The 20,404-nt window shown below is 43.7% G+C and overlaps 1 protein-coding gene across 1 annotated transcript in view; it reads right to left on the reverse strand.

The window, feature by feature from the left end:
* The window catches only part of LOC141128677 (aminopeptidase B-like), a 58,026-nt gene that overhangs the window by 13,697 nt on the left and 23,925 nt on the right, over nt 1–20,404 (reverse strand). The window contains 5 exon segments of the mRNA XM_073616108.1: nt 10,502–10,614; nt 12,436–12,549; nt 12,723–12,958; nt 16,996–17,112; nt 17,195–17,340. Coding sequence (XP_073472209.1) covers nt 10,502–10,614; nt 12,436–12,549; nt 12,723–12,958; nt 16,996–17,112; nt 17,195–17,340 — 726 coding nt within the window.

Genomic DNA, 20,404 nt, shown 5'->3' on the forward strand with positions numbered 1-20,404 from the left:
ATATATTTTTTAAATCAATAAACATGCAAAATGTATGAAAAAATAAAAAAAAACACATTTAATATTTAGCTTGTCCACCTTTTGCCTTTAACCACTTCAGCCCTGGACCATTATGCTGCCTAAGGACCAGAGGACTTTTTCCAATTTGGCACTGCGTCGCTGTAACTGCTATAGAACTTTCTTTTGATGGTATTTGATCACCTCTGCCGTTTTTATTTTTTGCGCTATAAACGGAAAAAGACCGAAAATTTTGAAAAAAAATTATATTTTCTACTGTTTGTTATAAAAAAAAATCCAATAAACTCAATTTTAGTCATACATTTAGGCCAAAATGTATTCGGCCACATGTCTTTGGTAAAAAAAAAAAGTCAATAAGCGTATATTTATTGGTTTGCGCAAAAGTTATAGCGTCTACAAACTAGGGTACATTTTCTGGAATTTACACAGCTTTTAGTTTATGACTGCCTATGTCATTTCTTGAGGTGCTAAAATGACAGGGCAGTACAAAACCCCCACAAATGACCTCATTTTGGAAAGTAGACACCCCAAGGAAATTGCTGAGAAGCATGTTGAACCCATTGAATATTTCTTTTTTTTGTCCCAAGTGATTGAATAATGACAAAAAAAAAAAATAATAATAATATTTACAAAAAGTTGTCACTAAATGATATATTGCTCACACAGGCCATGGGCCTATGTGGAATTGCACCCCAAAATACATTCAGCTGCTTCTCCTGAGTACGGAGATACCACATGTGTGGGACTTTTTGGGAGCCTAGCCGCGTACAGGGCCCCGAAAACCAATCACCGCCTTCAGGATTTCTAAGGGCGTAAATTTTTGATTTCACTCCTCACTACCTATCACAGTTTTGAAGGCCATAAAATGCCCAGATGGCACAAAACCCCCCCAAATGACCCCGTTTTGGAAAGTAGACACCCCAAGCTATTTGCCGAGAGGCATGTTGAGTCCATGGAATATTTTATATTTTGACACAAGTTGCGGGAAAGTGACAAATTTTTTTTTTTTTTTTTGCACAAAGTTGTCACTAAATGACATATTGCTCACACAGGCCATGGGCATATGTGGAATTGCACCCCAAAATACATTTAGCTGCTTCTCCTGAGTATGGGGATACCACATGCGTGGGACTTTTTGGGAGCCTAGCCGTGTATGGGGCCCCGAAAACCAATCACCGCCTTCAGGCTTTCTAAGGGCGTAAATTTTTTATTTCACTCTTCACTGCCTATCACAGTTTCGGAGGCCATGGAATGCCCAGGTGGCACAAAACCCCCCCAAATGACCCCATTTTGGAAAGTTGACACCCCAAGCTATTTGCTGAGAGGCATGGTGAGTATTTTGCAGCTCTCATTTGTTTTTGAAAATGAAGAAAGACAAGAAAAAACATTTTTTTTTTCCTTTTTTCAATTTTCAAAACTTTGTGACAAAAAGTGAGGTCTGCAAAATACTCACTATACCTCTCAGCAAATAGCTTGGGGTGTCTACTTTCCAAAATGGGGTCATTTGGTGGGGGTTTTGTGCCACCTGGGCATTCCATGGCCTCCGAAACTGTGATAGGCAGTGAAGAGTGAAATCAAAAATTTACGCCCTTAGAAAGCCTGAAGGCGGTGCTTGGTTTTCAGGGTCTCGTACGCGGCTAGGCTCCCAAAAAGTCTCACACATGTGCTATCCCCATACTCAGGAGAAGCAACAGAATGTATTTTGGGGTGTAATTTCACATATTCCCATGGCATGTTTGAGCAATATATCATTTAGTGACAACTTTGTGCGAAAAAAAAAAAAAATTTGTCTCTTTCCCGCAACTTGTGTCACAATATAAAATATTCCATGGACTCGACATGACTCTCAGCAAATAGCTTGGGGTGTCTACTTTCCAAAATGGGGTCATTTGGGGGGGTTTTGAACTGTCCTGGCATTTTATGCACAACATTTAGAAGCTTATGTCACACATCACCCACTCTTCTAACCACTTGAAGACAAAGCCCTTTCTGACACTCTTTGTTTACATGAAAAAATTATTTTTTTTTGCAAGAAAATCACTTTGAACCCCTAAACATTATATATATTTTTTTAAAGCAAATGCCCTACAGATTAAAATGGTGGGTGTTTAATTTTTTTTTTCACACAGTATTTGCGCAGCAATTTTTCAAACGAATTTTTGGGGGAAAAAACACACTTTAAATTTTAATGCACTAAAACACACTATATTGCCCAAATGTTTGATGAAATAAAAAAGATGATCTTAGGCCGAGTACATGGATACCAAACATGACATGCTTTAAAATTGCGCACAAACATGCAGTGGCGACAAACTAAATACATTTTTAAAAGCCTTTAAAAGCCTTTACAGGTTACCACTTTAGATTTACAGAGGATGTCTACTGCTAAAATTACTGCCCTCGATCTGACATTCGCGGTGACACCTCACATGCATGGTGCAATTGCTGTTTACATTTGACGCCAGACCGACGCTTGCGTTCGTCTTTGCGCGAGAGCAGGGGGGGACAGGGGTGTTTTTTTTTTTTTTCTTTATTATTTTTTTGCTTTTTTATCTTATTTTTAAACTGTTCCCTTCTTTTTTTTTTTTTTTCTTTAATCATTTTTATTGTTATCTCAGGGAATGTAAATATTTCCTATGATAGCAATAGGTAGTGACAGGTACTCTTTTTTGAAAAAAATTGGGGTCTATTAGACCCTAGATCTCTCCTCTGCCCTCAAAGCATCTGACCACACCAAGATCGGTGTGATAAAATGCTTTCCCAATGGCGCTTTTTACATCCGGCGAAATCTAAGTCATGAAATGCTCGTAGCTTCCGGTTTCTTAGGCCATAGAGATGTTTGGAGCCACTCTGGTCTCTGATCAGCTCTATGGTCAGCTGGCTGAATTCTCAGGTTCCCTGTTGAGACAGGAGAGCCAGAGAAAACACGGAAGACGGTGGGGGGGGGGCATTCCCTCCCACTGCTTGTAAAAGCAGTCTAGAGGCTAATTAGCAGCTAGGATTGCTTTTACATGAAAGCCGACCGCTGGCTGAAAAGAATGATACCAAGATGATACCTAAACTTGCAGGCATCATTCTGGTATAACCACTCAAAGTCGTGAATGGCGTACCTGAAGACAAAAAAATGGTTAACAATAAAACACAGTAAACGGTAAAGTATAAAAAATTGCATACCTGAAAAGCAAACATGATAAAACTTAACAATAAAACATTGCAGAATAGAATACAGTAAAAAAGAGCAGAACAATAGAGAGAGAATAGAGAGAGAGAACAATAAAACGACAACTATTTTTTTGTAACTAACGTTTATAACTGTAACCGGTTCCAGGTTCGGGTCTCTCAAAATGCGATGGCATCTTGGGAGACCCTGTGAAAGTGTGCCTAGTCTGTGCAATGCTGTACCCTACGCTAATGCTCAACTAGTGAATGGTAGCGTTCAAAACATTCACCAATGCAAAGACCAGGATTGTCAGGACAGGAGGGACAATAATAGCGGGTATCACGCCTATATCCGCGCTTGCTGCAGACACGACATGTTTTTTGGGGGGGTTCGCTGGGTAGGGGTACTCGGGAGGACATAAAAATGCCTCTCATGCAGCCGACTGCATTTGGTTGGGGATGTGAATGGGGGAAGTACGGGCGCTGCAGAAGTGGTGGGTTCCCAATTAGGATTGGCGAATGCAGCAGGAAGGGCACTATGGGCACGACGGGCCTGTGTTTGTCTTCTTCTTGGTGGCAGCGGGACACTACTTGTGCTTGCCACCTCACCAGCTTGAACTGCACTTATGGGACTCGCCACGTCACCAAGTGTTACTGCAGTGCTGGTTTGACTACGACCGGGGTGTACTAGGCCACTGGTGCTTGCCAGTTCACCAAAACGCTACCAAAAAAACTGTTAGCGATCACGGGGATCAGGCCTGACTCTGCGAACGCTGCAGTTATGCGTTTAGTGTTTTGTAAGTGACAGTGATCGATCGATACTGCACTTGGGTGGGCTGGGCGGAGGGGCAAAACGCAGGTGCTAGCAGGTATCTGGGCTGATCCCACTAACACTGCGTTTTTGGGAACCCTAAACTGCTGGGGACGCTAGTATAGATCTGATCGGATCAGATATTGATCCGATCAGATACTATACCACTAAGGGAGGTGTACGGTGCGTGCGTGGGTGTTAGCGGTACTGGCGCTAACCTGACGCTGCCTGGGGCTGGTGCTTGCCAGTTCACCAAAATGCTACCAAAAAAACTGTTAGCGATCGCAGGGATCAGGCCTGACTCTGCGAACGCTGCAGTTATGCGTTTAGTGTTTTGTAAGTGACAGTGATCGATCGATACTGCACTTGGGTGGGCTGGGCTGGGCGGAGGGGCAAAACGCAGGTGCTAGCAGGTATCTGGGCTGATCCCGCTAACACTGCGTTTTTGGGAACCCTAAACTGCTGGGGACGCTATTATAGATCTGATCGGATCAGATATTGATCCGTTCAGATACTATACCACTAAGGGAGGCGTATGCTGCGTGCGTGGGTGTTAGCGGTACTGGCGCTAATCTGACGCTGCCTGGGGCGACGCATATCACCGCCGGGCGATCAGGGGGCTAACCCTTTATTCGGTAATAAACAGCGGGTGCCCTGACACTATAAAAAAATAAACGAACTAACCAGCGTCACCCGTAACAGTTATACGGTGATCAGTGGTGAAAGGGTTAACTAGGGGGCAATCAAGGGGTTAAAACTTTAGGTAGTATATGGGGGTCCCTGTCACTATAAAACGCTGACGGCAAACCTAAATATATACCTCCCTAACTAGCGTCACCAGTGACACTAATACAGCGATCAGAAAAATTATCGCTTAGTGACACTGGCGACAGGGGGTCATCAAGGGGTTAAAACTTTATTAGGGGGGGTTAGGGGGGTGTTTTGTGTGCCTGGCATGTTCTACTGTGTGTGTAGTGTTACACTCACATTGAAGTCTTCTCTCCTCGGCGCCGGAACGGAAAATACCGAGCCGAGGAGAGATGACATAATTTCCTTTGCTGCTGTTTAGCATACAGCAGCAAAGGAATGATTTAATTGGCCGGCGACGATCGCGAGGGGGGGGGCACGAACGGATGGTCTCCCCCTCATCTCTGATCGCCGCTGGTCAGAAGCGGACCCCTCGGGCACCGGGGGGGGGGGTCCGATTGGACCCCCCGCCCGCGGGAGGCAGATCACGTATATGTACGCGATTCTGACTGCCCGTGCCACCTTGCTGACGTACATCGGCGCGAGGCAGTCCTTAAGTGGTTAAAACAGCATCAATTTTCCCAGTTACACTTGCACATAGTTAAAGAAAACTACGGGTAAAACTTTTCATTTTGGATAGAGTAAGGGAGTGCTATAAATCCCGGTCGCTTTTTTGCCATCCGTGTCCTATTGGGGAGATCTACGTTCACTTTCTGTCCCATAGCCAAAACACCGATGCAAAGACCAGGATTGTCAGGACAGGAGGGACAATAATAGCGGGTATCACGCCTATATCCGCGCTTGCTGCAGACACGACATGTTTTTTGGGGGGGTTCGCTGGGTAGGGGTACTCGGGAGGACATAAAAATGCCTCTCATGCAGCCGACTGCATTTGGTTGGGGATGTGAATGGGGGAAGTACGGGCGCTGCAGAAGTGGTGGGTTCCCAATTAGGATTGGCGAATGCAGCAGGAAGGGCACTATGGGCACGACGGGCCTGTGTTTGTCTTCTTCTTGGTGGCAGCGGGACACTACTTGTGCTTGCCACCTCACCAGCTTGAACTGCACTTATGGGACTCGCCACGTCACCAAGTGTTACTGCAGTGCTGGTTTGACTACGACCGGGGTGTACTAGGCCACTGGTGCTTGCCAGTTCACCAAAACGCTACCAAAAAAACTGTTAGCGATCACGGGGATCAGGCCTGACTCTGCGAACGCTGCAGTTATGCGTTTAGTGTTTTGTAAGTGACAGTGATCGATCGATACTGCACTTGGGTGGGCTGGGCGGAGGGGCAAAACGCAGGTGCTAGCAGGTATCTGGGCTGATCCCACTAACACTGCGTTTTTGGGAACCCTAAACTGCTGGGGACGCTAGTATAGATCTGATCGGATCAGATATTGATCCGATCAGATACTATACCACTAAGGGAGGTGTACGGTGCGTGCGTGGGTGTTAGCGGTACTGGCGCTAACCTGACGCTGCCTGGGGCTGGTGCTTGCCAGTTCACCAAAATGCTACCAAAAAAACTGTTAGCGATCGCAGGGATCAGGCCTGACTCTGCGAACGCTGCAGTTATGCGTTTAGTGTTTTGTAAGTGACAGTGATCGATCGATACTGCACTTGGGTGGGCTGGGCTGGGCGGAGGGGCAAAACGCAGGTGCTAGCAGGTATCTGGGCTGATCCCGCTAACACTGCGTTTTTGGGAACCCTAAACTGCTGGGGACGCTATTATAGATCTGATCGGATCAGATATTGATCCGTTCAGATACTATACCACTAAGGGAGGCGTATGCTGCGTGCGTGGGTGTTAGCGGTACTGGCGCTAATCTGACGCTGCCTGGGGCGACGCATATCACCGCCGGGCGATCAGGGGGCTAACCCTTTATTCGGTAATAAACAGCGGGTGCCCTGACACTATAAAAAAATAAACGAACTAACCAGCGTCACCCGTAACAGTTATACGGTGATCAGTGGTGAAAGGGTTAACTAGGGGGCAATCAAGGGGTTAAAACTTTAGGTAGTATATGGGGGTCCCTGTCACTATAAAACGCTGACGGCAAACCTAAATATATACCTCCCTAACTAGCGTCACCAGTGACACTAATACAGCGATCAGAAAAATTATCGCTTAGTGACACTGGCGACAGGGGGTCATCAAGGGGTTAAAACTTTATTAGGGGGGGTTAGGGGGGTGTTTTGTGTGCCTGGCATGTTCTACTGTGTGTGTAGTGTTACACTCACATTGAAGTCTTCTCTCCTCGGCGCCGGAACGGAAAATACCGAGCCGAGGAGAGATGACATAATTTCCTTTGCTGCTGTTTAGCATACAGCAGCAAAGGAATGATTTAATTGGCCGGCGACGATCGCGAGGGGGGGGGCACGAACGGATGGTCTCCCCCTCATCTCTGATCGCCGCTGGTCAGAAGCGGACCCCTCGGGCACCGGGGGGGGGGGTCCGATTGGACCCCCCGCCCGCGGGAGGCAGATCACGTATATGTACGCGATTCTGACTGCCCGTGCCACCTTGCTGACGTACATCGGCGCGAGGCAGTCCTTAAGTGGTTAAAACAGCATCAATTTTCCCAGTTACACTTGCACATAGTTAAAGAAAACTACGGGTAAAACTTTTCATTTTGGATAGAGTAAGGGAGTGCTATAAATCCCGGTCGCTTTTTTGCCATCCGTGTCCTATTGGGGAGATCTACGTTCACTTTCTGTCCCATAGCCAAAACATGAAATGAGGGGTAAATCCCTGCAAATTAATGGGATCCCTTGCTTGATAGTGAGACATAAGCAACTGAGACAGAAGAACTGTGGTTAGTTCTACTAGATGTTTGGAAAACCTACCAAGTTCCTTAATGTTGCAGTCACACCTGAGCATTTTCAGCTCGTAAACCACTCATCTCAAATTTCCAAAACGCCCAACAAGCAAAACCCCATTTGTTTCAATGGCAACTTGTTCACATATGAGCGTTTTGTCGCCTGAAGCAAAACGTCTGAAGCTCAAAACACAAGCTTCTTTTTGGACAGATTACAAGCGTTTTTGGCCCCATAGACTTCAATAGAAACGCCTGACTTGAGCAGAAAAACGCTCAAATAGCATCTCTCCACCCCTAATTTCCTCTCCCTATTGGCTAAACAAAAACGCCTGAACCTGTAAAACACTTGTAATACAAGTCTAAAACGCTTTATAAAAAAGGTTGTAAAAAAGCAGCAAAAAATAAATAAATAAATAAATAAAAAACACGCTTGAAAATGATATGCTCAGGTGCGAATGCAGCCTAAAAACTGTGTACATTTGTACCTAGAAGAACTCCGCTTTAAAGGCAAAGGATGAGCACACCAAATATTGATGTGATGCAGATTTTTTTCTGTTTATAGGTTAATTGTTAATTAAAAACTATGGCATTGAAAAGGCATTTGACACGGTGGAGTGGGTTTACCTGTGGGAGGTACTTAGAAGAATGGGTTTCCCACTGAAATGTATTAATTGAATACGCACACTGTACACCGGTCCCCTGGCATGCATTAAAATGGCTCCCTGTCTCCTCCGTTCCCCCTGCAGAGGGGCACCAGACAGGGATGCCCTCTCTCCCCGGCCTTGTTCGCCCTGGCCATGGAGCCCATAGCGGAGGCCCTCAGGAACTCGATAGAGGTTTGCGGTCTTAGGGTGGGCTGGCTGGAGGAGAGAGTGGCTCTCTACGTGGATGATTTACTGCTATTTCTAAATGACGCTGGTGACTCTCTGCAGGGCGCGCTCGGAGTCATGGATGCCTTCACCGTCTTCACCCGATTGAAGGTAAATTGTCATAAGTCTCAGCTCTTTCCGGTGGATGAGGGGGCCAGGTCCTCCTCATCCTCCTCTATCCCACTCCAGTGGGTCAATAAGTTTGCCTATTTAGGTATTATCTCAAGATAGAGTAAGGACTTTGCCCGACTCAATCTTGAACCTGTCCTCGCAGTAATTAAATCTAAACTAAAGGCGTGGGGCAACCTTCCCCTTTCCCTCATTGGGCGTATCAACCTCCTTAAAATGAAAGTTCTCCCCCAACTTACGCACATTTTTAGGAATTTCCCACAGTGGCTACCCAAATCTCTTTTTAACTGTCTTAAACAGATCTTCCTCTCTTTATTTGGGGGTCAAAGCCGCCTAGATTCAAATACACCACTCTGACCAGGCCTGTGGACAGCAGGGGTTTGGCTCTCCCTGATTGCCACAATTACTACTTGGCCACTCAGCTGGTAACCGCTCATTGGTGGTTGCAGCCGGACCCGACCAACTCTGCGACGATGTTGGAGGCAGCTATAGTGGGGTCTCTGGAGGCCTTGAAGGGGTTGTTATTCAGGGGTCCAAAAACACCTCATAGCCTCACCCCTTCTATGCGTACCATGCAGGCGTGGAAGGTGAGTGAGGTGCTGAGGGCACCCCAACCGAACTCCTGGTCTCCTCACACCTTCCTGTAGCTGAATCCTAACCTCACAGTTCAATACCATCCCGGACCCACAGGCCTGAGCCAAATACAAAATATTGACCCTTGAGCATGTAATCACCAACGGAGTACCTGTACGGGCCCATTCCAAGTATCTTCAGGTCGCTCATGCCTGCAGATGTCAGTTCTTAGGCCAACCAATTATATTGGAATACTCGGAACTCGAATCCACCCCTCGGGTGAAACCCACGTCCCAGATCTATGGGTCCCTGCCATCCCCGAGCTGTCCTCCCTCCACAGGAAATGGGTGGAGGACATACCGGAACTGGATGAGGATGACTGGAAGGAGATTTGGGATTTTCCATTCTCCCCTCTGGTCTCAGCCAGGGACAAACTGGTCCAATACAAAATTGTACACAGAGTTCATTACATGCCCCACAGGTTGCACCAGATATTGTCGGCGTGTTCCCCGGCGTGTTGGCATTGCTCCTACCAGCCGGGGGACTTCTTTCACATTTTCTGGGCTTCCCCAGGAATTGTACACTCCAAGTGATCCATAGAGTCACAAAGATTGATGTCCCTTATGATCCTAAACATGGTTTACTGGGACTGGTGGAACAAATGTCAGTGCTTAGGACTAGGAAAATACTCATATCCCTGTTATTGTACTATGCACGTAAACCCATAACGATGCACTGGAAGCAAGCATCTCCCCCTTCTGTTAAATTCTGGCAGAGTTTAGTGAACGCCAGTTTACCCCTTTATAAAGCCACCTATTCGGGCAGGGGTTGCCCAACAAAGTTTGAAAAGGTAGGGACCTGTTGGCTAGATGATAACACTACGGCGACTGATGCAGTACCCAACTCCTAGAATATTATTATGGTTATAGTGTGTTAGTAAACTGACCCAAAATTTTTTATTTTTTTTTTTTTGTCACATTATCCTGTCATTATAATACTGAGCAGAGATTCTCCTGAACAAAAACCTCTCCCCCATCGGGGTTTAGATAAGTAAGGTTGTAAATGTTATATGTTGTACCCTGCTGCGGTTCTTGCCGTATTAGAGGATCCGCCCCTGCGTTAGCACGGTTGGCTCATTTGTGGGCAATTTTTGTATGTTAACAAAAATTCAATAAAAAGATTTTGAAAAAAAAAAACAAAAACAAAAAAAAAAAAAAAAACTATGGCATTGGTCTTGAAACTATCCTAACATTTTTCACTAGTGCCTAAACGTTTGCACGGTACTGTATACTGCACAATCTCTACAATGTATATGGGATTCTGAAAAACTGATAGACAACTATGATTCTCAATGGTCTGTATCTCCCTACATTTACCTTAAGAAAATTGTCAAATTTGCTTTGATCTCCAACGAGGTGAGCAAGATAAGATACAAAGCAGAATCCTTTCTCATAAGGGGTCTCATTGTAGATGTCATCTGGATTCACTCCTGCACAGCAAATACAGAAAACGAATATTAATCCATATTGCCTTGAATGTATCTGTTATTTTTACTAGCATATTCTTATCAATGATAACTCATTGCTGGACACATCATAAAGATACAAGTCACCATTTAAGACTTCTAAATACAAGTAAACCTCCCATCAATGTAGCTTAAACATTTTATTTTAGGTCAGGGAAAAAATTGTTACGTTTTAAACAAGATCAAAAGCACAATGAAAGGAAAATCAATTAATTGAGGGATAATTTGGAAATACAAGATGCATTTTAGAACAGTTTACCGTGTATTTTTATGAACCCGTGATGGGGAATAAAACCAACACAAAAACTGATGCAAAACTGACACTTACTTGGTTTAGTCATGTTTTCTTAGCCTGTCAGAATATTTCTTCAGGGAAACAAGCATTCAGCTGGAGAAGTCTGAATTACCATCCTGTATGTTTAATTTCAGTGACTAAGTAAGACGACAAGCGTCACCAATACCAACCAGTGGGTTTCTCACATGCATTAAGTTTTCCTTTGACCACTTGAGCTCCGGAAGATATAAACCCCTTCATGACCAGGCCATTTTTTTGCTATTCAGCACTGTGCCACTTTAAACTGGCAAGTTAAAGTCATGCAACACTATAGATGGTTTGAATCTCGGCTGGTTCAGCAGGAACAGGCCAAGATTTGAACCGTGTGTGGGCAGGCTGAATGTACCAAGTTGATCGATCAACTGGGGTACAACCAGCCTGCCAGATTCACTTGCAATTATCGCTAGAGGCTTCTCTAATTGCTAGCAATAATCACTGTCTTCTCCCGGTGGGGACAGCTTCCACCCGCTGGAAGGAGCAGACAATTGCTTGATTGCTCGGCAGGATGGATTCCCCTGTCAGCACTGTCTGCGTTGATGGGGGAATCGTTCAAATTTCTTTCCAGCAACCCATGGTTGCAGGAAATTAAATTCACACCGTCTACGGCCTGCCTAACTGATGCTGAGGGGGGAACTGACTGTCACTGACGTTAATACAGCGATAATACTGATAATGATAGTACTGTATCACTGTCACAGTACTAATGACACTGGCTGGGAAGGGGTTAACATCTAGGGCGAGGGTTACATGTGTGCCTAACTACGTGTAAAGTATGCTGCTTTTACTAATAGATCTCTTATTTTCTCATTCCTGCTTTGTTTTGCAGGGATGAGACACAGAGATCATTCCCTCTTTACAGAGCTCTGTGTTGAATGTCAACACAGAGCTCTAGGCTGCGATTGTACACAGCCGATCAGCAGGTCCCAATTGTGAATCATTGGCTGAGACTTGCTGACAGGCTCCCACTGTGAATAATTGTGCACAATCAAAACCCAGAAGCAGGCAGCGGCAATTGGTTAAAGCTCCATGACAACCGTCTGCATGTTCACCGCGTGAGTCCTGCGATTTTGCGTAGACTGACAAACTGTATGTATGGGCACAAAAAAAATACCTGCCTGAAAACCAGCCAGCTGGTAATGTCCTGTACTCACTGCCTTCGCTGTACTAAAACCCTAATCAGCATTATGAGCCCAGTAAGCGAGCGTTGTCACTTTAGGATAAATGTTTTACTGGTAGGTTCAACAGGCAAAAAACTATAGCCCAATATAGAAACAAGACAAACAAAAATAGCAATTCAAGAATTGCTTTCACTTCTTACTCAATTTGTTTTTAAGAATTACACAGACACAAAAAACAAAATAGGAAAGCCAGAATTCCACAAAAAAAGAAAGAAAGAAAAAAGGGCTACAAGTATAAACTACAACACTAGAAAAGTAAAGGCTTTCACCCACCTGGTTCAATCTTAACTCTGAGCTTGTTTAAGGGATGGGCTTCTCCTGATGCATCCATGTGCTGACGAAGAAGAGCCCTTCCTGTGGCTGCTTCCAGACAACTGTATGCATGTCCTGTGAATAGGATTAAATCGTTATCAGTTGCTAAAGGGAACAAATGTTTAAGGACTTTATTTTTGTATATGTGCAAGATAGACAAACTGGAACATTGTACACTAGATAGAAAAGAGTAGTATGGATATCAATTCCTGGAAGAGATACATTGACACCAACGCATAAGGTTTTACCATAGATTTCAGTGGTAATCCTCCGCTGGGCATACATAGTAAAGCCCTCATTCAGCCAGAAGTCTCCCCAGTTAGCATTGGTCACCAAGTTACCAAACCAGCTGTGGGATATTTCATGGATAACAACATCAGCCAAAGAGCGATCGCCAGCCAGCAGACATGGGGTGACAAATGTGATACAGGGGTTTTCCATACCACCAAATGGAAACGATGGAGGCATGAACAAGACATCATACCTGAAAAGTCAAATACCCATGAATTACAGTTTACAATAAAAGCTGAAAACTTTATAATAACATACAGGTTTGAATAAGAGACCATATACAGTTGTGCTCAAATGTTTGCATCCCCTGGCAGAAATATGAAAAAAAAATGACTGATCATGTAAAAAAACAAAAAAAAAATAAAACTGACTTTTAATTTAAGGACAGTGACCTTATGAAGCCATGTATTATCACAGTTGTTTGATCAAGGTTATTTGGGTGATTTATGGTATTATGATTTAAAATGGAGCCAAACATTTACATAACTTCGAATGTTTGGCCTTGGTGACACACAAGGCAACACACAGGTTAAACTGGCAATTAAAAGGTTCATTTCCCACATCTGTGGATTTTTAAATTGCAATTCTTATCTGTGTATATATGGTCAATGAGTTTGTTAGCTCTCATGTGGATGCCCGCAGCAGGCTTTCTACTGGGCAGCTGAGCCATGGGGAGCAGAACTGTCAAAATACCTGCATAAGAAGGTAATGGAACTTTACAATATGGAAAAGGATATAAAAAGATATCCAAAACCTTGAATAAGTAAGATTGCAGCTACAACTGTCAGAAGAATTGTTCAGGGTACAAAAGACCTCAGGAGAAATACAGGCTGCTCTGGAAAAAGATGGTGTGGTTGTTTTTAAAGGAGCGCAATTCGATGATATCTGAACAAAAATTATCTGCATGGTCGTGTTGCCAGAAAGAAGCCTTTACTGCGCCAATGCCACAAAAAAACCCAGTTACAATATGCCCGACAACTTGAGAAGCCTCACTGGACTTTTTTGTATCAGGCCACTATTCACAGAACGACATGTATTTATTTCCAATAAATAAAAGCTGTTCTCTGATTGGACAAGGTAGAGAGGCAGGGTAGTAATGCTTTTTTAATTAGCAATCACAAAAAAAAAAAAAAATTGACATCCACTAAAGGAAACCTGTGCTTGGGGAAATACACAGGCTTCCATTGCTAACCTGACTTCAATACTTTTTTTTTTTTTTGTTGAGTCACTGACCCACTGGCCTGCATCCACACTTGGACATTTGTCCCTATCCGCAGCTGATCGCTCTGTGTGCGGCAACATGCTGTCAGTTTCAGCAGATTCTTGCCACAGAAATCCGCAACAAACTAGCCGTGTGAAAGGGGCCTAACAGTCAACAGACAATAAGGAACTTTGCAAATATAATCTGCAATTTTTAACCTGGGTTTTCAGGGTTGCATCAAAGGCCCAGGTCAGTATAAACATTTTGATTTAAATTGTTTGGAAGCAGTCGGCACAAAAATGCTGAAAAGGAGTAAGAAACATGGATGGACTTTGGTCCACATACCTTTTGGATTCAATGTCTTCACTGTAAGGCCTCCTTCACATGACCATTTGCATGCAGACACCAGTGGATTCTTGTGGCTGGAATGATCAGGGCCTGCAAATAGCAGCAGCCACTCAGCCTATTTAAACTAATGGCAGGCTACCAGCAGTCACCACTGCTCTCATGTAGCCACACACAGAGCTGTTAGGGACAGATGTCTGAGCCTGGACACAGCTGACTGCATCTATCCCTAACCACAGGTAACCACTCTGAGTGTGGCAACATATGAACAGTGGCAGCCACTGTGAGCCTGTCATTATTTTAAATAAGTGCAAAGATAATAAAAGTATACACTGCTCTAAATTCAAATAATATATGGTGCAGAGCAGCTACATACAGGGTGACAACAACCAAAAGAACATGTGAAAATAAAATGTAGCGCATAAATTGTGCAAAAAGTCTTCAATCAAGAAAATGGCTGAAAAAACAAATGTCCATAAATGATAAACACGGCAATAATGAAACTTATAAGTCTCTCAATAAAGGTAAATAAAGTCCAGTGAGTGAGTAAAAAACAAATAAACATGGGATATCCCACTAGAAATGGTATGTGGATGTGAAACGGCAAGTGTTCCAACACAGGTAAATCATCAGATCATCCCAAAGCTATATCTCACAACTGCATGTAACTTGGTAAAGATGGTGTGTAAGAAACTCTTACCAGATACATTGGACTCCCTTGTCAGCGACAGGGAGTCACTCGAGCGGGTTGCCTCTCAGGGCCTGAAAACGGACATCACAGCTCTGCGAACCTTCTGGGTCAAACTCTGTATGGATCTCCCGGGGCCGCCAGGTGGGTCCTCCCAAAGGATGGCCAAGGAGCGAATCAGAGGGAACAGTGCGTCACATAAAAAGTTAAAGTGAAGGCTGGTTTGATCTCTCAGTTGATATGTGGAGAAAAAATAAACAGGCTCCACATAGCGTAGATGAGCAAAGTGGGATTTTTATTGCTAAAAAAGCCAGATATCAATAAAATGTGATCACAGAGTATAAAAACAAAGTTGGGCAACAAGAAGGATGCTGAAGGATGCTGATCAAAACGCGTCGGGCGCTTTCAGCATCCTTCTTGTTGCCCAACTTTGTTTTTATACTCTGTGATCACATTTTATTGATATCTGGCTTTTTTAGCAATAAAAATCCCACTTTGCTCATCTACGCTATGTGGAGCCTGTTTATTTTTTCTCCACATATCAACTGAGAGATCAAACCAGCCTTCACTTCAACTTTTTAGGTGACGCACTGTTCCCTCTGATTCGCACCTTGGCCATCCTTTGGGAGGACCCATTATTTTAAATAAGCTGAGCAGCCATTGATATTTGCATGTCCCGGTCAATTCAGCCGCAAGAATCCACCGATTCTTACCTCTGGAATCCAGTAGCTGCCTGCAAGCGGCCGTGTGAATGTGGCCTTAGGAGTCGAACCACTACCTCTGTGTTACAATGTACAGTAAGTCCCATACATACGAACATTCAAGTTGTGACCTTTCAAAGATGCAGTAGTTGCGCAATTTGTTTTATTTCAACCCAGAGGGCCGAACGAAAAAAAAAACTGACAGATCGCCATACTAACACAAGCAATGTTGGTGCAGCGATCTCCCTGGCTGTGCTATTGTGTTCCGACAAGAGGACTCTGCCTGCCAGAACACACCGATGAGTGCTCACAACCTTTGTCTGCAAGCACTGATCTTTGTTGGACTTAAGAACAAGCTCCCGGAAAGGAACTCGTTCATAAGTAGGCAAGTATACTTACTGTACAATGTAATCAGCGGAGATCACAGCAAATAAATCACCATTTATGGCTCCCAACTGTGAAAACAGAGAACCAAATAGGTATGCAAGGCAGATCTCTTACGTACTCCGATTTCTTGTTTACAGTTACAGTGCAGAATGCAGACACGCAAAATGTGAAGAGGGCAATGTTTATAAGTGGACTGGGTCTGTGATGACACCTGTCAAAATCACAGCAAATTAAAAAAGTACTAATCGGTTAAACTTGCAAAATTATACCGATTTTAACAGCAATATTTTGGGCAGCACTATACAAAACAAAAAGCACACAGTACATTTACAATACAATTCAGTAGAGAAGCGTTAGAAGGGCGCTGCGCATGAAAGCTTAAAATCGAAAAGGGGCCAATTATACAAATACATTTGGGAGGGATGAGCTGACAGAGAAAGTAAAAAGTACAGTTTTTAGGTCGGGGCATGATAAGTGGACAAAATATTATTAAGAACTCTTTTTTGGACTGATTGAATTTGGGGAAGTGGTATGACATCAATGCCAATGAGTCAATAAGTTAATCAGTGATGCGTAAGGAGAATAGAAAGATAGCTTTGGATGTTGTCCGCATAGAATTGTTTGATATTCCTTTTTATATTTTAAAAGAGTTTATTTTAAAATTACAGCTATGCTTTAAAAGTTAGACTGAAAGTAGAGCGGTGTCCCATTGGGGATATTTGCCTTAATTTCATGTCCCATAATCAGAAAAGGAACTTAGAGAAAATCCTTCCAAAAAGGTAGCAACCAGGGTCATCAGAACTAGGGCACCCATTAAAAGATTTCCCCTCTATTCCGGTCTTGTTCAGTTGTACTTGAAGCATTGACCACAAAACTTCCATAAGAGAACAAAATGAGCAGAAACTCACCTGCCCCATACGTACGACCCAAATAGTTTTTCACCTACAGTTAGAAACTCCTCAATTACACCATTATATTCTTTTTTGGCTTCATCAATCAAGCATGGTTCTGCCCAAACTCTGCTCCTAAAAAACACAACAGACAGATTTTCAGGGGAAAGCTATAAAAACAATGTAAAAAGGGCTCTGGTTAAATATCACTCCATACCTTGGCCCCACTTCTGCAGAAACAATATCCCCGACTACTAGAGCAACAAGATAAGAAGGAATAGGTTGCGTCATTTTGAAGATGAATGTATCGCCATTACGATCCCAGTTGTTGGCACTCATAATTGCGGTAAAACCCTCAGGAACCTGCACACACACACAAATAAAAAATAATCAACTGTGAGAGCTGAAATGATAGAATCTTCGTAAAAGCACAGGTTCAATGACTCAACATACACAAGCAATTTACTTTATACAGTACTTTGGTGCCTTTTTAGAAATCTTGCCCTGGCGTGTAGGCGTAAGCCCCATACACATGATCAGAATATCGTACAAAAAAAATACAACTTTCAATGAGTTCGTACGATAATCTGATCGTTAGTACACAGCGATTGTCCAAAATTTTCTGAAGGGACAAACACGAAAATTTCTCTCGTACTATTTGTGTTTAATCAGTACAGTTTTCATCCGAAAATACAATACATTACATCACATCACTTGCGAATTTTCATTCTGCCGTACGAGAATTTTTGTACTAGGCTTAAGGGCTAATTCAGACAGGTGCCGAGTCCTATCCTCCATCTAAAGCCGCTTTTTACTGCATCTGCATCCACCTCGGAGCTAAAAGCAGGCAGCCAATAGAAGTGGATTAAAAAATAAAATAAATAAAAATTATACCTGTCCCTTCGACAGTGCAAAAAAATTCCCCCCAGCAGCCACTCAAATGTGCTGACCACTTATTGCACACAAGTCTATAACCAATTCAACAAATATGAGTAGCTCTACTACAATAGTGACAAAATTCACACATAGTGGTGCTTGAATACCCGTGCCACAAAATATATTAAAAATATATTGAAATCATTGTAATCAATGTATTGAAAAACAGGGTCATAAAAGTGAATAGTGCTCAAAAGTCCATGCTGTGTGTTCCAGTGCAAGTTGTCTTCCTAGTGCTTGTGACACCACATGCCCCATAAAGACTGAAACTCACCAGAAGCTTAGGACCCTTAATACTATAGCGGGTCAATAAGCGCTTGTAGGACCAAAGGATTCCATCTTTAAATGTCAGTGTCAGGGTCTGAGACTCTCCGCAACAGCCTCCAACTCCAATACACTCATATGTAGGGATAGAAGAACCGCAAATACAAGATCATAGCATAACCAGTATTTATTCTATGATGTGTTACAATAGCCACAAAAAAAAAAAAAAACTGATTTTTAAAACAGCTTACCTGTAAAATCCTTTTCTTGGAGTACATCACGGGACACAGAGCGCCATAACAATGACTATGTGGGTTATACGCTTACCTTTAGGTGATTGGACACTGACAACCAATAGTAAGACGGTTCCTCCCATATAACCCCTCCTATACAGGAAGTGCCTCAGTTTTGTAGCAAGCAATGACGATCCCAGAAAGAGGGGAGGGACCTCTGTGTCCCGTGATGTACTCCAAGAAAAGGATTTTACAGGTAAGCTGTTTTAAAAATCTGTTTTTCTTTATCGTACATCACGGGACACAGAGCACCATAATAATGACTATGTGGGATGTCCTAATGTCCTAAAGCAATGCATCTGAGGGGGGGGGGGACACACATTATCCCTAAGCCCAACGGGCCTGAGATTATAAAGCGGCCTGCAACACGCTGTGGCCAAAAACAGTCTCATTTTGAGATCTCACATCCACCTGGTAAAACCTGGTGAACGTATGAACTGAAGACCAAACTGCTGCTTTGCAAACTTGAGCCATAGACACCTGCTGGCGTACTGCCCATGATGCACTAACCCCTCTAGTGGAGTGTGCTCTTAAATCCCGGGATGGAACCCTGCGCTTTAATCCATACGCCTGGACAATAGTCTGGAGAATCCACCTGGATATAGATGAACTTGTTGCCGGCTGTCCTCTTTTAGGACCCTCAGGCAAGACAAAAAAAAGAGTCAGTTTTCCGAAAGGGAGCTGACATTTTCAAGTAAACCTTTATCGCTCTCACCAGATCCAGTGAGTGAAGCGACCTTTCCTCCCTAGTTTTAGGGTTTGGAAAAAAGGAAGGTAAAATGATATCCTGATTCAAATGAAATTTGGAAACTACCTTCGGTAGGAAATCCGGACGAGGTCGCATGACCACTCTGTCCTGATAAAGAATCATAAACGGTTCTTTGCAAGAAAGGGCGGATAATTCTGACGCCCTTCTAGCCGATGTAATAGCCACTAGGAAAGCTAATTTCCTGGTCAATAGGACAAAAGGAATATGCCTAATAGGTTCAAAGGGCTGACTCTGTAAGGCTGACAGTACCAAATTTAGGTCCCAAGGACATAAAGGTGGTTTAAGCGGTGGCCTCAGGTGCGTTACTACCTTGACAAAGGTTCGCACCAGGGAATGGGATGCAATTGGTCTCTGGTAAAAAAACGATAAGGCCGAAATCTGTCCCTTAATTGTCCCTAAAGCGAGCTGCAAGTCTACTCCTGTTTGGAGAAAGGCGAGAACTCTTCCAATCTTATACCTACGAGGGTTCCATTTCTTTTTCTCACACCAAGAAATGTATGACTTCCATACTCTGTAATAGATAGCTCTAGAAACTGACTTTCTAGCGTTTATCAAAGTGGACAAGACTGAACCCATAATACCACGGTCTTTCAATAGTCTGGTCTCAATAGCCAGGCCATCAAATTCAGCAACCGTAAAGAAGGATGGAATATGGGCCCTTGAAACAACAGGTCTGGACGGCAAGGAAGGACCAACGGGTCCCCTACTGCCAATTTCACAATCTCCGAGTACCATAATCTCCTGGGCCACGCTGGGGCCACTAAGATCACCGGCTTCCAATCCTCCCGTATTCTGCGTAGTAAGTGCGGCAGAATTTGGATCGGAGGGAAGGCATAAATCAGAGAATACTGATCCCAAGGAACTACTAATGCGTCTATCCCGACAGCAAGCAGATCCTTGGTCCTGGATACAAACCTGTCCAGCTTGGCATTGAATCTGGATGCCAGCAGATCCACATCTGGGGTCCCCCAGTATTGGCAGATCTGTAGAAACACTTCTGGATGCAGGGACCATTCCTCTGGCAACAATTTTTGGCGACTTAGGAAATCCGGCTGCCAATTGTCCACCCCCGGAATAAACACTGCCGACAGAAATGGCACATGTTTTTCTGCCCAGGTTAGTATATGATCTACCTCTCTTTGGGCTGCCCGACTCCTGGTACCTC

This window comes from Aquarana catesbeiana, linkage group LG02 (assembly GCF_042186555.1).
Source record: "Aquarana catesbeiana isolate 2022-GZ linkage group LG02, ASM4218655v1, whole genome shotgun sequence".
Lineage (NCBI taxonomy): Eukaryota > Metazoa > Chordata > Amphibia > Anura > Ranidae > Aquarana > Aquarana catesbeiana.